Here is a 19,489-nt window from a genome sequence, read left to right on the forward strand (position 1 = left end):
CATCTCTTCAGCAGGGACAGGGAAGCTGGTCAGAGTTGATTGGAAGATGGATGGAGCCAAATACAGGGCAATCTTGGAAGAAAAAAACTCTTGGAGTCTAATCTGATTGAGCTGGAGCTGATTTGCAAAGAATGGGCAAGGATTTCAGTCTCTAGATGTGCAAAACTGGTAGAGACATACCCTAAAAGACTGGCAGCTGTAATTGCAGCAAAAGGTGGTTCTACAAAGTATTGACTCAGGGGGCCGAATAATTACGCACACCCCACTTTGCAGGTATTTATTTGTAAGAAATGTTTGGAATGATGTATGATTTCCGTTCCACTTGTCACGTGTACACCACTTTGTGTTGGTCTTTCACATGGAATTCCAATAAAATTGATGCATGTTTGTGGCAGTAATGTGACAAAATGTGGAAAACTTCAAGGGGGCCGAATACTTTTGCAACCCGCTGTATATCTGGCTACCTGTACTGGCGGCACCAATTCTAGGACAGGAAAAGTGGGATATTAATACATATCTGGTATCATTGGATTCAGCAGAATCTAGGCTTTTGCAAACATTAACACTATTGTCAGTAAATAGAATTCTTCTTTGAAGGAAGAAAAAAAAAAAAAAACTTTTTTTTTACATATTTCACTCAATTTTGGAATACTGTATTTACTTGCATACAAGCCGAATTTTTGACCCCCAAAAAGTGGGTCAAAAGTTGGGGGGCGGCTTGTATGAGAGTCTTCTGGTCCGACCCCCCCCCCCCGCTGGAAGCAGTAGAGAGAGAGAGCGGTTCCCATAGTAACAGCGATACATATTGCCGCAACAGGAAGCCGCGCTCTCTACTGCTTCCTGCCTAATCACAGACAGCAGCCGTGAAGAGCGCTGCTGTGAATTACCGAGCAGGAGAGGGGAATAGAAGAAGCGGCCCCGGCTAAGGTAAAAGCAGCGACGGTGGGGGAGGGGCACTACTTACCCATACTGGGGCGCTATACTGGGCACTACCTACTTATGCTGAGCACTGTACTAGCTATACTGGGGCACTACCTACCCATACTGGGCACTATACTAGCTATACTGGGCACTATGCTAGCTATACTGAGCACTATACCAGCTATACTGAGCACTATACCATCTATACTGGGCACTATACCAGCTATACTGGGCACTATACCAGCTATACTGGGGCACTTTACTAGCTATACTGGGGCACTTTACTAGCTATACTGGGGCACTTTACTAGCTATACTGGGCACTATACTACCTATACTGGGGCACTACCTACCTATACTGGGGCACTACCTACCTATACTGGGGCACTATACTAGCTATACCTGGCACTATACTACCTATACTGGGCTCTATACTAGCTATACTGGGACACTGTACTACCTATACTGGGCACTATACTGGCTATACTGGGGCACTTTACTAGCTATACTGGGCACTATACTAGCTATACTGGGGCACTATACTAGCTATACTGGGGCACTATACTAGCTATACTGGGGCACTATACTAGCTATACTGGGGCACTTTACTAGCTATACTGGGCACTATACTACCTACCTATACTGGGGCACTACCTACCTATACTGGGGCACTATACTAGCTATACTGGGGCACTATACTAGCTATACTGGGGCACTATACCAGCTATACTGGGGCACTTTACTAGCTATACTGGGGCACTATACTAGCTATACTGGGACACTATACTAGCTATACTGGGGCACTTTACTAGCTATACTGGAGCACTTTACTAGTTATACTGGAGCACTTTACTACCTATGCTGAGCACTGTACTAGCTATACTGGGACACTGTACAACCTATACTGGGCACTATACTAGCTATACTGGGCACTATACTAGCTATACTGGGGCACTACCTACCCATACTGGGCACTATACTAGCTATACTGGGAGCACTTTACTAGCTATACTGGGGCACTTTACTAGCTATACTGGGGCACAACCTACCTATACTGGGCACTATACTAGCTATACTGGGGCACTTTACTAGCTATACTGGGGCACTTTACTAGCTATACTGGGGCACTTTACTAGCTATACTGGGGCACAACCTACCTATACTGGGGCACTATACTAGCTATACTGGAGCACTATACTAGCTATACGGGGGCACTATACTGGCTATACTGGGCACTACACTAGCTATACTGGGGCACTACCTAACCATACTGGGCACTATACTGGAGCACTATACTAGCTATATACTGGGCACTACACTAGCTACACTGGGCACTATACTAGCTACACTGGGCACTATACCAGCTATACTGGGCACTATACTAGCTATACTGGGCGCTATACTAGCTATATACTGGGCACTATACTAGCTATACTGGGGCACTACCTACCCATACTGGGCACTATACTAGCTATACTGGGAGCACTTTACTAGCTATACTGGGGCACTTTACTAGCTATACTGGGGCACAACCTACCTATACTGGGCACTATACTAGCTATACTGGGGCACTTTACTAGCTATACTGGGGCACTTTACTAGCTATACTGGGGCACTTTACTAGCTATACTGGGGCACTTTACTAGCTATACTGGGGCACAACCTACCTATACTGGGGCACTATACTAGCTATACTGGAGCACTATACTAGCTATACGGGGGCACTATACTGGCTATACTGGGCACTACACTAGCTATACTGGGGCACTACCTACCCATACTGGGCACTATACTGGAGCACTATACTAGCTATATACTGGGCACTACACTAGCTACACTGGGCACTATACTAGCTACACTGGGCACTATACCAGCTATACTGGGCACTATACTAGCTATACTGGGCGCTATACTAGCTATATACTGGGCACTATACTAGCTATACTGGGGCACTACCTACCCATACTGGGCACTATACTAGCTATACTGGGCACTATACTAGTTATACTGGGCACTATACTAGCTATACTGGGCACTATTCTAGCTATACTGGGGCACTACCTACCCATATTGGGCACGATACCAGCTATACTAGGAACTATACCATCTATACTGGGCACTATACTGGGGCACTACCTACCCATACTGGGCACTATACTAGCTATACTGGGCACTATACTAGCTATACTGGGCACTATACTAGCTATACTGGGCACTATACTAGCTATACTGGGGCACTACCTACCCATACTGGGCACTATACTAGCTATACTGGGCAATATACTGGGGCACTACCTACCCATACTGGGCACTATACTAGCTATACTGGGGCACTTTACTAGCAATACTGGGGCACTACCTACCCATACCGGGCACTATACTAGCTATACTGGGCACTATACTAGCTATACTGGGCACTATACTAGCTATACTGGGCACTATACTAGCTATACTGGGCACTATGCTAGCTATACTGGGCACTATGCTAGCTATACTGGGCACTATGCTAGCTATACTGGGCACTATGCTAGCTATACTGGGGCACTATGCTAGCTATACTGGGCATTATACTAGCTATACTGGGGCACTACCTACCCATACTGAGCACTATACTGGACACTATACTAGCTATATTTGGGCACTACCTACCCATATTGGGCACTATACTAGCTATACTGGGCACTGCCTACCCATACTGGGCACTACCTACCCATACTGGGCACTATACTAGCTATACTGGGCACTACCTACCCATACTGGGAACTATACCAGCTATACTGGGCACTATACTAGCCATTCTGGGGCACTATACCAGCTATACTGGGCACTATACTAGCTATACTGGGGCACTACCGACCCATACTGGGCACTATACTGGGGCACTACCTACCCATACTGGGGCACTACCTACCTATACAGGGCACTATACTGGGGCACTACCTACCCATACTGGGCGCTGTACTGGGCACTAAACTAGCTATACTGGGGCACTACCTACCTATACTGGGCACTATACTGGCTATACTGGGTACTATACTGGCTATACTGGGACACACTAAGGGAATAAGGCGGCCAGCATTTCCTACCCCCCGGCTTATATGGGGGTCAATCATTTTTTCCTGTTTTTTTTAGGTAAAAGTGGGGTGGTCTGCTTATATGCAGGTCGGCTTGTATGCGAGTATATATGGTAGCTGTAATATTTCATATAGCTTTTCTTGTGGAAAAATCCTAAGTAAACCTAATGGCCTAAGTTCACCAGAGGAGAGTTAGTAAGTGATAAAAGGTCGGTATTTTACCTCCTGAGGTATTTTAACCACTTAACATCTCAGTCGTTTTCAGCTTATGCATCCGAGCAATGTTCACCTCCCATTCATTAGCCTATAACTTTATCACTACTTATCACAATGAACTGATCTATATCTTGTTTTTTCCGCCACCAATTAGGCTTTCTTTGGGGGGTACATTTTGCTAAGAGCCACTTTACTGTAAATGCATTTTAACAGGAAGAATAAGAAAAAAAATGAAAAAAATCATTATTTGTCAGTTTTCGGCCATTATAGTTTTAAAATAATACATGCCTCCATAATTAAAACCCACGTATTGTTATTGCCCATTTGTCACGGTTATTTCACCATTTAAATTATGTCCCTATCACAATGTATCGCGACAATATTTTATTTGGAAATAAAAGAGCATTTTTTCCGTTTTGCATACATCACTATTTACAAGCTTATAAAAAAAAATAGAAATATTTCATCTTTACATAGATATTTAAAAAGTTTAGACCCTTAGGTAAATATTTGTGGTTTTTTTTTTTTTTATAGTAATGTTTTTTTTTGTTTTTTTTTATTAAACATTTTATGTGGGCATTTTTGGGAGGGTGGGTTTTAAAAGTGTTTTATTTGGGGAAATATTGGTGTATTGTAATGTTTTTGGGCATTTACATGTAGTTTTACATTTTGGCCACAAGATGGCAATCTCGATTTTTTTTACATGACGTCACTCTAAGCGTACAATGTACGCTTAGAGGGACACAGCTTCAGAAAGAGCGAAGCTTCCAAGAGAAGCTGTCGCTTTTTCAGCGGGGGAGAGGAATCAATGATCGGGCTCCCCAGCCCGATACATTGATTCCGTGGCTACCGACTCCGCGGCCGGGAGTGCGCGTGCACGCGCGCGATCGGCCGCGGGAGCGCGCCTGTCCTCCTTGACGTTTTTATACGTCAAGGAGGACAAAGTGGTTAACATTTTTTTTCGCAATTCACCACTGTGTGAGGATAGTTAGTTAGAGTGTTCGGTAGCAGGTGATAATGGAGTGGTATGGATGCAAAAACTGAGCGAAAAACGGTCGGTAGTTATGCGGTGCTAATGATTTGCATTCAATACTTTGCCACTCTGGATGCTGGAAGTAAAGGATTGTGGGTAGGAGGAGGTTATCAGCATGTCAGAGCATGTGACCACAGAGGGTTTCCCTCCCTGTTTATTGACCCTTTCCTTCCATTACAAATCCTCCCTCCGTTCTGCATATTAAACATTTACAATATTAATTTTATGGGTGAAGCGAAGGAGGTATTTGGATAAATTTCCGCACTCCCTCCCGATGAAAAATGTATCCACTTTCCTCCATTTCACCCATCCACTTAATGTTGTAAATGCTTAAAGAGAATCTGTATTGTTAAAATCGCACAAAAGTAAACATACCAGTGCGTTAGGGGACATCTCCTATTACCCTCTGACACAATTTCGCCGCTCCTCGCCGCATTAAAAGTGGTTAAAAACAGTTTTAAAAAGCTTGTTTATAAACAAACAAAATGGCCACCAAAACAGGAAGTAGGTTGATGTACAGTATGTCCACACATAGAAAATACATCCATACACAAGCAGGCTGTATACAGCCTTACTTCTGAATCTCAAGAGATCATTTGTGTGTTTCTTTCCCCCTGTTCTCATGCACTGAAGTTTCAGGCTGCTTGTTTCTTCCTGCAAACAGCTTTGCCCTTGTCTGTAATTCTTCAGTATGTGAAAGCCCAGCCAGCTCAGAGGACGATTTATCCAGCTTGTAAAAGATAAGAGAGAAGAGAGAAGCTGCTCTAATCTAAATAATACACAGGCAGTGTGCATAGAGGGGCCTGGAAGGGGGAGTTCATAGCAGAACCACAACACTGAAGAACTTGGCAGACTTCCAGACACAGGCTGACAAGTCTAACAGGGGAAAGATACATTGGTTTATTACAGAGACTGTGATAGCAGAAAGTGCTGCAGTAAGCTAGAACACATTAGAATAGCTTTTGGAACTTGTAGGATGATAAAAAACAGGATGCAATTTTTGTTACGGAGTCTCTTTAATATTGCTTAATATGCTTAATATTGTAAATAGATGCTCTCTGCTGCCTCCAGTATGTACAGTATAAGCTGTTACTGTGTGCTGCTAGTAAACTAGCTGCAGTGTGTGCTGCTCTCTGCTGTCTCCAGTATGTACAGTATAAGCTGTTACTGTGTGCTGCTAGTAAACTAGCTGCAGTGTGTGCTGCTCTCTGCTGCCTCCAGTATGTACAGTTTAAGCTGTTACTGTGTGCTGCTAGTAAACTAGCTGCAGTGTGTGCTGGCTGCTCTCTGCTGCCTCCAGTACGTACAGTATAAGCTGTTACTGTGTGCTGCTAGTAAGCTAGCTGCAGTGTGTGCTGCTCTCTGCTGCTTCCAGTACGTACAGTATAAGCTGTTACTGTGTGCTGCTAGTAAACTAGCTGCAGTGTGTGCTGCTCTCTGCTGCTTCCAGTATGTACAGTATAAGCTGTTACTGTGTGCTGCTAGTAAACTAGCTGCAATGTGTGCTGCTCTCTGCTGCCTCCAGTATGTACAGTATAAGCTGTTACTCTGTGCTGCTAGTAAACTAGCTGCAGTGTGCGCTGCTCTCCGCTGCCTCCAGTATGTACAGTATAAGCTGTTACCGTCTGCTGCTAGTAAGCTAGCTGCAGTGTGTGCTGCTCTCTGCTGCCTCCAGTATGTACAGTATAAGCTGTTACTGTGTGCTGCTAGTAAGCTAGCTGCAGTGTGTGCTGCTCTCTGCTTGCAGTACGTACAGTATAAGCTGTTACTGTGTGCTGCTAGTAAACTAGCTGCAGTGTGTGCTGCTCTCTGCTGCCTCCAGTATGTACAGTATAAGCTGTTACTGTGTGCTGCTAGTAAACTAGCTGCAGTGTAAGCTGCAGCAGCTGTGAGAAAAACTACATATCGCCAGGTACATGCAGGAGATAAGTCAATCCAACAGTTGGATTGACTTATCAGTCTAATCAGCTCTTTGAACAATAGCAAAAGACCTTTTTTTTTTTTTTTTTTTTTTTTTTTTTTTAGGTGTTTCTACTTGTTGCACAACATATAAGACCGCTATTGAGCATGTTTATGGGGCTTTACATTCCGCTGCATTGCATTGTGGTGCCAATATAATTAGGAAATCTAATGAGATAACCCATGCTTACTTGCTTACTTGTCTTCTGATAAACCATGGCTTGGTCCGACCTAGTGATTGTTGTCTTCTCCACCAGCATGTGGTACTGCAGCCTGGACGTGTCCGCCAGTCGGCAGAGTGTGGTCACAGGAGACAATGTGGGCAATGTGGTCCTGCTGGAGACTTGTGGGAAGGAGGTGAGTGCTATGAGAAGGAAGGTGTGGGGGGGGATAGATGGGGAGGAGGGAGGACAGAACGGCGCACCACGGAGCAGCATCCAGCGGGGGGGATAGATGGGGGAGGGAGGGGAGGACAGCACGGCGCACTACGGAGCGGCATCCAGCGGGGGGATAGATGGGGAGGAGGGAGGACAGCACGGTGCACCACGGAGCAGCATCCAGCGGGGGGGATAGATGAGGGAGGGGAGGACAGCACGGCGCACCACGGAGCAGCATCCAGCGGGGGGGGATAGATGGGGGAGGGAGGGGAGGACAGCACGGCGCACTACGGAGCGGCATCCAGCGGGGGGATAGATGGGAAGGAAGGAGGACAGCACGGCGCACCACGGAGCAGCATCCAGCGGGGGGGATAGATGGGGAGGAGGGATGACAGCACGGTGCACCACGGAGCAGCATCCAGCCAGGGGGGATAGATGGGGAGGAGGGAGGATAGCACAGCGCACCACGGAGCAGCATCCAGCGGGGGGATAGATGAGGGAGGGGAGGACAGCACGGCGCACCACGGAGCAGCATCCAGGGGGGGGGATAGATGAGGGAGGGGAGGACAGCACAGTGCACCATGGAGCAGCATCCAGCGGGGGGGATAGATGAGGGAGGGGAGGACAGCATGGCGCACCACGGAGCAGCATCCAGCGGGGGGGGATAGATGGGGGAGGGAGGGGAGGACAGCACGGCGCACCACGGAGCAGCATCCAGCGGGGGGGATAGATGGGGAGGAGGGATGACAGCACGGTGCACCATGGAGCAGCATCCAGCCAGGGGGGATAGATGGGGAGGAGGGAGGATAGCACAGCGCACCACGGAGCAGCATCCAGGGGGGGGGGGATAGATAGATGAGGGAGGGGAGGACAGCACAGTGCACCACGGAGCAGCATCCAGCGGGGGGGATAGATGAGGGAGGGGAGGACAGCACGGCGCACTACGGAGCGGCATCCAGCGGGGGGATAGATGAGGGAGGGGAGGACAGCACGGCGCACCACGGAGCAGCATCCAGGGGGGGGGGGATAGATAGATGAGGGAGGGGAGGACAGCACAGTGCACCACGGAGCAGCATCCAGCGGGGGGGATAGATGAGGGAGGGGAGGACAGCACGGCGCACTACGGAGCGGCATCCAGCGGGGGGATAGATGGGGAGGAGGGAGGACAGCACGGTGCACCACGGAGCAGCATCCAGCGGGGGGGATAGATGAGGGAGGGGAGGACAGCACGGCGCACCACGGAGCAGCATCCAGCGGGGGGGATAGATGGGGGAGGGAGGGAGGGGAGGACAGCACGGCGCACTACGGAGCGGCATCCAGCGGGGGGATAGATGGGAAGGAGGGAGGACAGCACGGTGCACCACGGAGCAGCATCCAGCGGGGGGGATAGATGAGGGAGGGGAGGACAGCACGGCGCACCATGGAGCAGCATCCAGCGGGGGGGATAGATGGGGTGGAGGGAGGATGGCACGGCGCACCACGGAGCAGCATCCGGGGGGGGGGGGAGTAGATGGGGAGGATAGCACGGTGCACCACGGAGCAGCATCCAGCGGGGGGGGGGGATAGATGGACAGGAGGGAGGACAGCACGGAGCAGCATCCAGCGGGGAGGATAGATGGGCAGGAGGGAGGGGAGGACAGCACGGCGCACCACGGAGCAGCATCCAGCGGGGGGGATAGATGGGGTGGAGGGAGGATAGCACGGTGCACCACGTAGCAGCATCCGGGGGGGGGGTAGATGGGGAGGACAGCACGGCGCACCACGGAGCGGCATCCAGCGGGGGGGATAGATGGGGAGGAGGGGAGGACAGCACGGCGCACCACGGAGCAGCATCCAGCGGGGGGGATAGATGGGGTGGAGGGAGGATAGCACGGTGCACCACGGAGCAGCATCCGGGGGGGGGGGTAGATGGGGAGGACAGCACGGCGCACCACGGAGCGGCATCCAGCGGGGAAGATAGATGGGGAGGAGGGAGGACAGCACGGTGCACCACGGAGCAGCATCCAGCGGAGGGGATAGATGGGGAGGAGGGAGGACAGCACGGTGCACCACGGAGCAGCATCCAGCGGGGGGGATAGATGGGCAGGAGGGAGGATAGCACGGTGCACCACGGAGCAACATCCAGCGGGGGGGATAGATGGGCAGGAGGGAGGACAGCACGGTGCACCACGGAGCGGCATCCGAGGGGGGGGCTAGATGGGGGGGAGGGAGGATAGCACGGTGCACCACGGAGCAGCATCCGGGGGGGGAGGGGGGATAGATGGGATGGGGAGGAGGGAGGACATCACAGCACGGAGCAGCATCTGGCAGGGGGGACAGGATAGATGGGGAGGAAAGCACGGTGCTCCACAGAGCAGCATCCGGGGGGGGGGGGGGGAGGGCTAGATGGGGAGGAGGGAGGACAGCATGGTGCACCACAGAGCAGCATCCAGTGGGGGGGGGGTGCTAGATAGGGAGAAGGGAGGACAGCACAGCACGGAGCAGCATCTGGCAGGGGGGGAGGGGATAGATGGGGAGGAGGGAGGACAGCACGGTGCACCACAGAGCAGCATCCGGTGGGGGGGGGGGGGGAGGGCTAGATGGGGAGGAGGGAGGACAGCATGGAGCAGCATCTGATGGGTGTTGTAAAGGGGTGAACAATGTGCTTGGCTGTGGCCGCTGGAGAGATAGGTAAACAGCGCACTTCCTATTGCATAGACTGGCTGAACTAGCGGGAGCCGGAGCAGGCTGAGGGCGGTGATGTAAGACGGCGTGGGGACAATCTTAATGGGAATTGAATGCACCCGGGGAATGTTTTGTAGGTAAAAGGCATCAGAAGTAGCTAAGCTTGAGTTACAGCAAACTATTGTCCATGCAAAGGTCTATGAAACCATTTATGGCTAACAGGATTAGCTGCTTAGATATTCCTAGATATTCATACATTCATTTATGCAGCTTTGTGTCACCCAATAGTCAGCTTGTATGTCAGGACTCAATAATCTGTAATTCATTCCAATGTGTATATCCGCTAAGGCCTTCCTTGGGCAGACATTGCCATCATGGTGTGTCTCCTGTACAGTCAATAAATCTAAACTATACTTCCAAGAGACTGGTGATATTTCACTCCCTTATGAACAATGCTGGTTGCCTGGCTGTCATGATAAGCTTTTGGATTATGTTGTGTTTGAGTCACACACCTGCAATAAGCATGCAGCCAGTGGAGTCACAGTCCTGCAACAAGCATGCAGCCAGCAGAGTCACACCAGAGTTGCAGCATCCGATCTCCATGCTCATCCTGGGCCAGTGACTAATTGAGGCAGAGTATCAGCGCAGACGTCCGGCAACTGACATGGTTTAACCGCCCTGGCGGTATGGACAGATATATCCGTCCATACAAAACATGCTGTGAGCAGTATAAACGTGCATACACATCAATACTCCCCTGCACTGAATACTGGACCCTTGCTTGACACATTTTGGCAAGTTACAGGAAAAAAAGTTTTAAAAATTAATTTTATCAATTTTTGCACAGAAATCCTGGGGAAATTGAACGCCAGGGAGAGGGAATGAAGATAGTACTCTCTATATTTCTCACTGCAGGTTCTCTTTAGCGGTCTAATATGCTGGTTGTGATCAAGTGATGACGGCAAAATCCACAGCCTTAATGCGTACGCATAAGTACGCCCCTGAATCCTGAAGCGGTTTCCATGGGCCGTTCCATGTCAGTTCACGGAGGGTGTCTCCATGAACACCCTGCGAGCCTTCGATCGCGGCTCGCAGGGTAAATGTAAACACACGGGGAAGATCTTCCCCGCTGTTTACATACATACTTACATACATACGTAGAGGAGATCGGCAATCCCCGGCCTCCGATTGGCCGGGGATCGCCGGCATCTGATAGGCTGAAGCCTATCTGAGGCGGCGCAGTACGGATTTCCATTCTGCGCAGCCCATAATGAAGAGGGGAGGGAGGGAAGGAGGCAGAGGGAGAAATAGCGCTGCGGAGGGGGGCTTTGAGGACCCCCCACTAGGCGCAGCAGTGCGGCGGTGATCAGACCCCCCCCCCCAGCAGGACATCCCCCTGGTGGGGAAAAAAGGGGAGGAAGTCTGATCACCCTGCCTGCTATCTGATCTGTGCTGCGGGCTGAAGAGTCCCCGCAGCACAGATCATCAAAACCACCCGAAACCCGAAAGTGGTTAAAGGGTTAGGGCAGTGCCACAGGCTGATTGCCTCCATGCCACGCCGCATTGAAGCAGTCATTTCTGCAAAAGGATTCCCGACCAAGTATTGAGTGCATAACTGAACATAATTATTTGAAGGTTGATTTTTTTTTTTTTTTTAAACACTTTTCTTTTATTGGTCGGATGAAATATGCTAATTTTTTGAGAGGAATTTTGAGTTTTCATGAGCTGTATGCAAAAATCATCAATATTAAATCAATAAAAGGCTTGGAACTACTTCAGTTGTGTGTAATGAATCTAAAATATATCAAAGTCTAATGTTTATCAGTACATTACAGAAAATAATGAACTTTATCGCAATATGCTAATTTTTTTAGAAGATCCTGTATATACGCGTCATACAGAGATCGGGAGAGGAGAGAGAGAACACGGCTGCCGGAGGGGACGCTGCATCCACGTCCTCGCTCCCCTCTCTGCTTCCTGTATGATGCATATATACGCGTCATACAGAGATCGGGAGAGGAGAGAGGACACGGCTGCCGGAGGGGACACCGCATGTCCTACACCACATCCGCGTCCTCCCCTCTCTACTTCCTGTATGACTCATATGTAGGCGTCCTACAGATATCGAGAGCGGAAAGAAGACGCGGCTGCCGGAGGGGACACCACATCTACCACGCTGCATCCATGTCCTCACTCTCCTCTCTACTTTTTGTATGACGCATATGTACGCATAATACAGAGATCGGGAGAGGAGAGAGGACGCGCTGCCAGAGGGGACACCGCATGCCCCACGCTGCATCCATGGTCTCGCTCTCCTCTCTACTTCCTGTATGACGCATATATACGCGTCATACAGAGATCGGGAGAGGAGAGAGGACGTGGCTGCCGGAGGGGACACCGCATCTACCACGCTGCATCCATGTCCTCACTCTCCTCTCTACTTCCTGTATGACGCATATATACGCGTCATACAGAGATCGGGAGAGGAGAGAGGACGCGGCTGCCGGAGGGGACACCGCATGTCCCACGCCGCATCCACGTCCTCTCCTCTCTACTTCCTGTATGATGATTATGTAGACGTCCTACAGATATCGAGGACGCGGTTGCCAGAGGGGACACCGCATGTCCCACACTGCATCCTTATCATCGCTCTCCTCTCTACTTCCTATATGACGCATATGTACGCATACAGAGATCGGGAGAGGGGAGAGGACGCGGCTGCCGGAGGGGACACCGCATGGAGCCAGCGATCAGGTGAGTTAATTACACCACGCTGCGCTCCAGCCCTGTGTGGGCCACAGAAGTGGGAACCATGTGGTGTGAGGATGTCTGGGCCCCCCTCCCCGTAATGGCACCTATACCTGCTACCTATACTGGGGCTACTATACCTGCTACCTATTCTGGAGGCTCCTATACCTGCTACCTATTCTGGGGGCTCCTATACCTGCTACCTATACTGGGGGCTCCAATACCTGTTCTGGGATCTCCTATACCTGCTACCTATACTGGGGGCTCCTATACCTGATACCTATACTGGGGGCTCCTATACCTGCTACCTATACTGGGGGCTCCAATACCTGCTACCTATGCTGGGGCTCCAATACCTGCTACCTATGCTGGGGCTCCTATACCTACTACCTATGCTGGGGCTCCTATACCTACTACCTATGCTGGGGCTCCTATACCTACTACCTATGCTGGGGGCTTCTATACCTGCTACCTATGCTGGGGCTCCTATACCTACTACCTATGTTGGGGGCTTCTATACCTGCTACCTATACTGGGGGCTCCTATACCTGCTACCTATACTGGGGGCTCCTATACCTGCTACCTATACTGGGGGCTCCTATACCTGCTACCTATACTGGGGGCTCCTATACCTGCTACCTATACTGGGGGCTCCTATACCTGCTACCTATACTTGGGGGCACCTATAGCTGGTTATCTATACTGGGGGCTCCTATACCTGGCTACCTATGCTGGGGCTCCTATACCTACTACCTATGCTAGGGGCTCCTATACCTACTACCTATGCTGGGGGCTCCTATACCTACTACCTATGCTGGGGCTCCTATACCTACTACCTATGCTGGGGCTCCTATACCTACTACCTATGCTGGGGGCTTCTATACCTGCTACCTATACGGGGGCTCCTATACCTACTACCTATGCTAGGGGCTCCTATACCTACTACCTATGCTGGGGGCTCCTATACCTACTACCTATGCTGGGGCTCCTATACCTACTACCTATGCTGGGGCTCCTATACCTACTACCTATGCTGGGGCTCCTATACCTACTACCTATGCTGGGGCTCCTATACCTACTACCTATGCTGGGGGCTTCTATACCTGCTACCTATGCTGGGGGCTTCTATACCTGCTACCTATGCTGGGGGCTTCTATACCTGCTACCTATGCTGGGGGCTCCTATACCTACTACCTATGCTGGGGGCTCCTATACCTACTACCTATGCTGGGGGCTCCTATACCTACTACCTATGCTGGGGCTCCTATACCTACTACCTATGCTGGGGCTCCTATACCTACTACCTATGCTGGGGGCTTCTATACCTGCTACCTATGCTGGGGGCTCCTATACCTACTACCTATACTGGGGGCTCCTATACCTACTACCTATGCTGGGGCACCTATACCTGCTACCTATACTGGGGGCTCCTATACCTACTACCTATGCTGGTACACGTATATATGCTACCTATACTGGGGGCTCCTATACCTGCTACCTATACTGGGGGCTCCTATACCTGCTACCTATACTGGGGCACCTATTCCTGTTGCCTATACTGGGGGCACCTATTCCTGTTGCCTATACTGGGGGCTCCTATACCTGTTGCCTATACCGGGGGCACCTATTCCTGTTGCCTATACTGGAGGCTCCGATTCCTGGCTACCTATACTGGCTGCACCTATATTTGGCTACCTATACTGGGGCACCTATTCCTGTTGCCTATACTGGCGGCACCTATTCCTGTTGCCTATACTGGGGGGCTCCTATACCTGTACTGGCGGCACCTATTCCAGGACGGGAAAAGTGGGATACCAGAACATATCTGATATCGTTGGAATCAGCAGAATCAGGGCTTTTATAGGGCTGTTTGTCAGTAAATGTAATTCTTTAAATAAAAAAAATAATAAAATATATATATATATAGATAGATAGATTTTTTTTTTATTTAAAGGAGAATTACATTTACTGACAAACAGCCCTATAAAAGCCCTGATTCTGCTGATTCCAACGATATCTGATATGTTCTGGTATCCCACTTATTATAATATATCCCACATATTATAATATATATTATAATATAATGTCCTATTTCATGTAGGTTTTCTTGTCAGAAAAACCTAAGTACACTTGAAATGAATGTGTCTGGCTTCACGTGTCCTGTATACAAGGCATAGCTGACATGCAGGACACTGGTTTGCTTTTCCCTTCCTTTTCCTGCCAGTGGTATAAATTACAGGCGTGTATATACTTATTATTATACTTTTGGTGGGTTGACTGGTTGTTGTGACTACACTAGTTAATGGAGTTTTATTCTCATTGTCAGATCTTTAAGTCAAGGCTACACAAGAAAAAAGTCACCCATGTAGAATTCAACCCTCGATGTGACTGGCTCCTGGCCACAGCCTCCGTTGACCAGACCGTGAAGCTGTGGGACTTGAGGAACATCAAGGACAAGTCCAGCTGCCTTTACACCATGCCTCATGCCCGTGGCGTCAACTCTGGTGAGAGCTTATCTCATATCTGTACCATGCTAAGGTGTGCTGCCGTGACTCCTAGCATGCCTCACACCCGGGGTGTCACCTCTGGTGAGGGAGCTGCTCTCATATCTGTATCATGCTAAGGTGTGCTGCCGTGACTCCCAGCATGCCTCACACCCGGGGTGTCACCTCTGGTGAGGGAGCTGCTCTCATATCTGTATCATGCTAAGGTGTGCTGCCGTGACTCCCAGCATGCCTCAAACCCGGGGTGTCACCTCTGGTGAGGGAGCTGCTCTCATATCTGTATCATGCTAAGGTGTGCTGCCGTGACTCCCAGCATGCCTCACGCCCGGGGGGGCCCTCTGGTGAGGGGGCTTATATCCAAGTCACTTTAGCCCTGCTACACAAATAAGCATGCATCCTATAGTGGTAACTCGTCTTACTGGTACTGTGCACAGAAATGATTGTGCTCATTGTGCAGAATACACAGAAATTCCTCTGATGAGATCTGACCCAAAGCTCGAGCTACAGAGAGGACCAGCTGTGTCTGATACTTCATTCATATATTCTTATTTATATGCAGCTTATTTCAACCCCTGGGACGGAGCCAAACTCCTCACCACTGACCAACACAGTGAGATCCGGATCTATTCTGCCTGTGATTGGTCGAAGCCTGAGCGCATCATTCCACATCCGCATCGCCAGTTCCAGCATCTGACCGCCATAAAGGTTTGTCACAGCAAGTCGCCTATTAAAGCAGGGCTGTGGAGTCGTGACACAAATCTTCTGACTCCTCAGTTTATGAAACCTCCGACTCCGGGTACCCAAAAGTGGAAACCAGTAACTTACCTCAGTAGAGCTCATCCTCCCGATAGTCAGGTTTACGGGTCCTCCACCTGTAAAGGTTGTCTTTAGCCTCCACAAACATTAACTCGTTCCCAGCAGCTGCAATGCGGCCCTGGCAGCAGAGAGAAGAGACGCAGGGAGTATTGAGACGGCTCTAATGGCCCTGCACACAATCCGTGTCTCACTCTCTTTGTAGGTGAATGTGGAAAATTGTTTTTCTTCTTTTTTTTTTTTTTTTTTTTTTTTCTCGGTTTTTTTTTGTTGTTGTTGGCTGCACTTATTTTTTTAGCCTCTAACGAAAAGTTGTAAGATTTTAAATACGTACACTTAAAATGTTGATTTCTTGCAGAGTAAAATGCACTATTACTTTTGTCCTATGTTGCTGTCACAGCAGGCAGTAAAAAGCTGACAGATCTGACAGAAGTTAGACTAGTCCATCTCACCCTGGAAGATTGTTTTCTAAAATCACTGCTTTACCCAGCTGCCCCCATTGGCCAAAAATGTAACCTGTGTCTGAATTCTGCCCGCCCCTTCCTGCTTCACCCGGTTGCTCCCATTGTCAACTCTCTGGTCCTGAGATTTCCCTGACTGGATTAGTGCACTCACTTTGAAGAAATCATGTTTACCGTATTATCTGCCGTTTAAGTCACACTTTTCTCCCCCAAAAATGGTGAGAAAAAGTCTCTGCGTCTTATACAGCAAATGCAAGGAATCCCCAACTTAGAATCACCCGCCGATATGAACTGCTGACTCGCCACAATGTCGGGACTCCCTGCGTAGTCCCCTGCGTTTCTGTCTTCCCTGTGTATGTAAAGTGTAGCGGCAGCCAGCATGTCCTACCTAATCCATGCCCCCCGGGGATGGCCGACCTCCTCACTTCCGCTCCTCTCCCCCTAGTGACCGGCGCTTGGGCTAAAGACGTCATCCGTACAACCGCTGGTCACTAGGGTGGGAAGTGAGGAGGTCGGCCATCCCTGGGCGGCATAGATTAGGTAGGTAAAACGCTGGCTGCTGCTACACTTAACGTACACTGGGAGCGGAGACACAGGCTAAGTGGTGGGAAACAGCGGCATACAGGGGACTGAAGCAGGGACATGTTACATACATGGGGGTGGAGACACAGGCTAGGGGGCGGGACACAGCGGTCACACACGGGACTGAAGTGGGGACACGTTACATACATGGAGAGGAGACACAGGCTAGGGGGTGGGACACAGCGGCATAGAGGGGACTGTAGCAGGGACATGTTACATACATGGAGCGGAGACACAGGCTAGGGGGCAGGACACAGCAGCCACACAGGGGACTGAAGCGGGGACATGTTACACACATTGGGGCGGGACACAGCAGTCACACGGGACTGAAGCGGGGACACGTTACATACATGGGGGTGGAGACACAGGCTAGGGGGCGGGACACAGCGGTCACACAGGGGACTGAAGCGGGGACACGTTGCATACATGGAGCGGAGACACAGGCTAGGGGGCGGGACACAGCGGCATACAGGGGACTGAAGCAGGGACACGTTACATACATGGAGCGGAGACACAGGCTAGGGGTCGGGACACAGCGGCATACAGGGGACTGAAGCAGGGACACGTTACATACATGGAGTGGAGACACAGGCTAGGGGGCGGGACACAGCAGCCACACGGGACTGAAGCAGGGACACGTTACATACATGGAGCGGAGACACAGGCTAGGGGGCGGGACACAGTGGCATACAGGGGACTGAAGCGGGGACACGTTACATACATGTGGCGGAGGCACAGGCTAGGAGGCGGGACACAGCGGGCACACGGGACTGAAGCAGGGACACGTTACATACATGGAGCGGAAACACAGGCTAGGGGGTGGGACACAGTGGCATACAGGGGACTGAAGCAGGGACACATTACATACATGTGGCGGAGGCACAGGCTAGGGGGCGGGACACAGCGGCATACAGGGGACTGAAGCAGGGACACGTTACATACATGGGGGCGGAGACACAGGCTAGGGGGCGGGACACAGCGGCATACAGGGGACTGAAGCAGGGACACGTTACATACATGGAGCGGAGACACAGGCTAGGGGGCGGGACACAGCAGCATACAGGGGACTGAAGCAGGGACACATTACATACATGGGGGTGGAGACACAGGCTAGGGGGCGGGACACAGCGGCATACAGGGGACTGAAGCAGGGACACGTTGCATACATGTGGCGGAGGCACAGGCTAGGGGGCAGGACACAGCGGCCACACGGGACTGAAGCGGGGACACGTTACATACATGGAGCGGAGACACAGGCTAGGGGGTGGGACACCGGCATACAGGGGACTGAAGCAGGGACATGTTACATACATGGCAGCGGAGACACAGGTTAGGGGGCGGGACACAGCGGCATACAGGGGACTGAAGCAGGGACATGTTACACACATGGGGGCGGGACACAGCGGTCACACGGGACTGAAGCGGGGACACGTTACATACATGGGGGTGGAGACTCAGGCTAGGGGGCGGGACACAGCGGTCACACAGGGGACTGAAGCGGGGACACGTTGCATACATGGAGCGGAGACACAGGCTAGGGGGCGGGACACAGCCGCATACAGGGGACTGAAGCAGGGACACGTTACATACATGGAGCGGAGACACAGGCTAGGGGGCGGGACACAGCGGCATACAGGGGACTGAAGCAGGGACACGTTACATACATGGAGTGGAGACACAGGCTAGGGGGCGGGACACAGCGGCATACAGGGGACTGAAGCAGGGACATGTTACATACATGGCAGCGGAGACACAGGTTAGGGGGCGGGACACAGCGGCATACAGGGGACTGAAGCAGGGACACATTACATACATGGAGCGGAGACACACTAGGGGGCGGGACACAGCAGCCACACGGGGGACTGAAGCGGGGACATGTTACATACTAGGGGGTGGGACACAGCGGCCACACAGGGGACTGAAGCGGGGACACGTTGCATACATGGAGCGGAGACACAGGCTAGGGGGCGGGACACAGCGGCATACAGGGGACTGAAGCAGGGACACGTTACATACATGGAGCGGAGACACAGGCTAGGGGGCGGGACACAGCGGCATACAGGTGACTGAAGCAGGGACACGATACATACATGGAGCGGAGACGCACTAGGGGGCGGGACACAGCAGCCACACAGGGG

The 19,489-nt window shown here is 50.9% G+C and overlaps 1 protein-coding gene across 1 annotated transcript in view; it reads left to right on the forward strand.

Annotated features, from left to right (window-relative positions):
- DDB2 (damage specific DNA binding protein 2) overlaps positions 1-19,489 on the forward strand; it is a 70,783-nt gene that overhangs the window by 35,798 nt on the left and 15,496 nt on the right. Inside the window, exons 6-8 of the mRNA XM_068259471.1 lie at positions 7,460-7,559; positions 15,318-15,495; positions 16,055-16,200. Coding sequence (XP_068115572.1) covers positions 7,460-7,559; positions 15,318-15,495; positions 16,055-16,200 — 424 coding nt within the window. The remainder of the gene's footprint in view (positions 1-7,459; positions 7,560-15,317; positions 15,496-16,054; positions 16,201-19,489) is intronic.

Source organism: Hyperolius riggenbachi, chromosome 11 (genome assembly GCF_040937935.1).
Source record: "Hyperolius riggenbachi isolate aHypRig1 chromosome 11, aHypRig1.pri, whole genome shotgun sequence".
NCBI classification, from domain to species: domain Eukaryota; kingdom Metazoa; phylum Chordata; class Amphibia; order Anura; family Hyperoliidae; genus Hyperolius; species Hyperolius riggenbachi.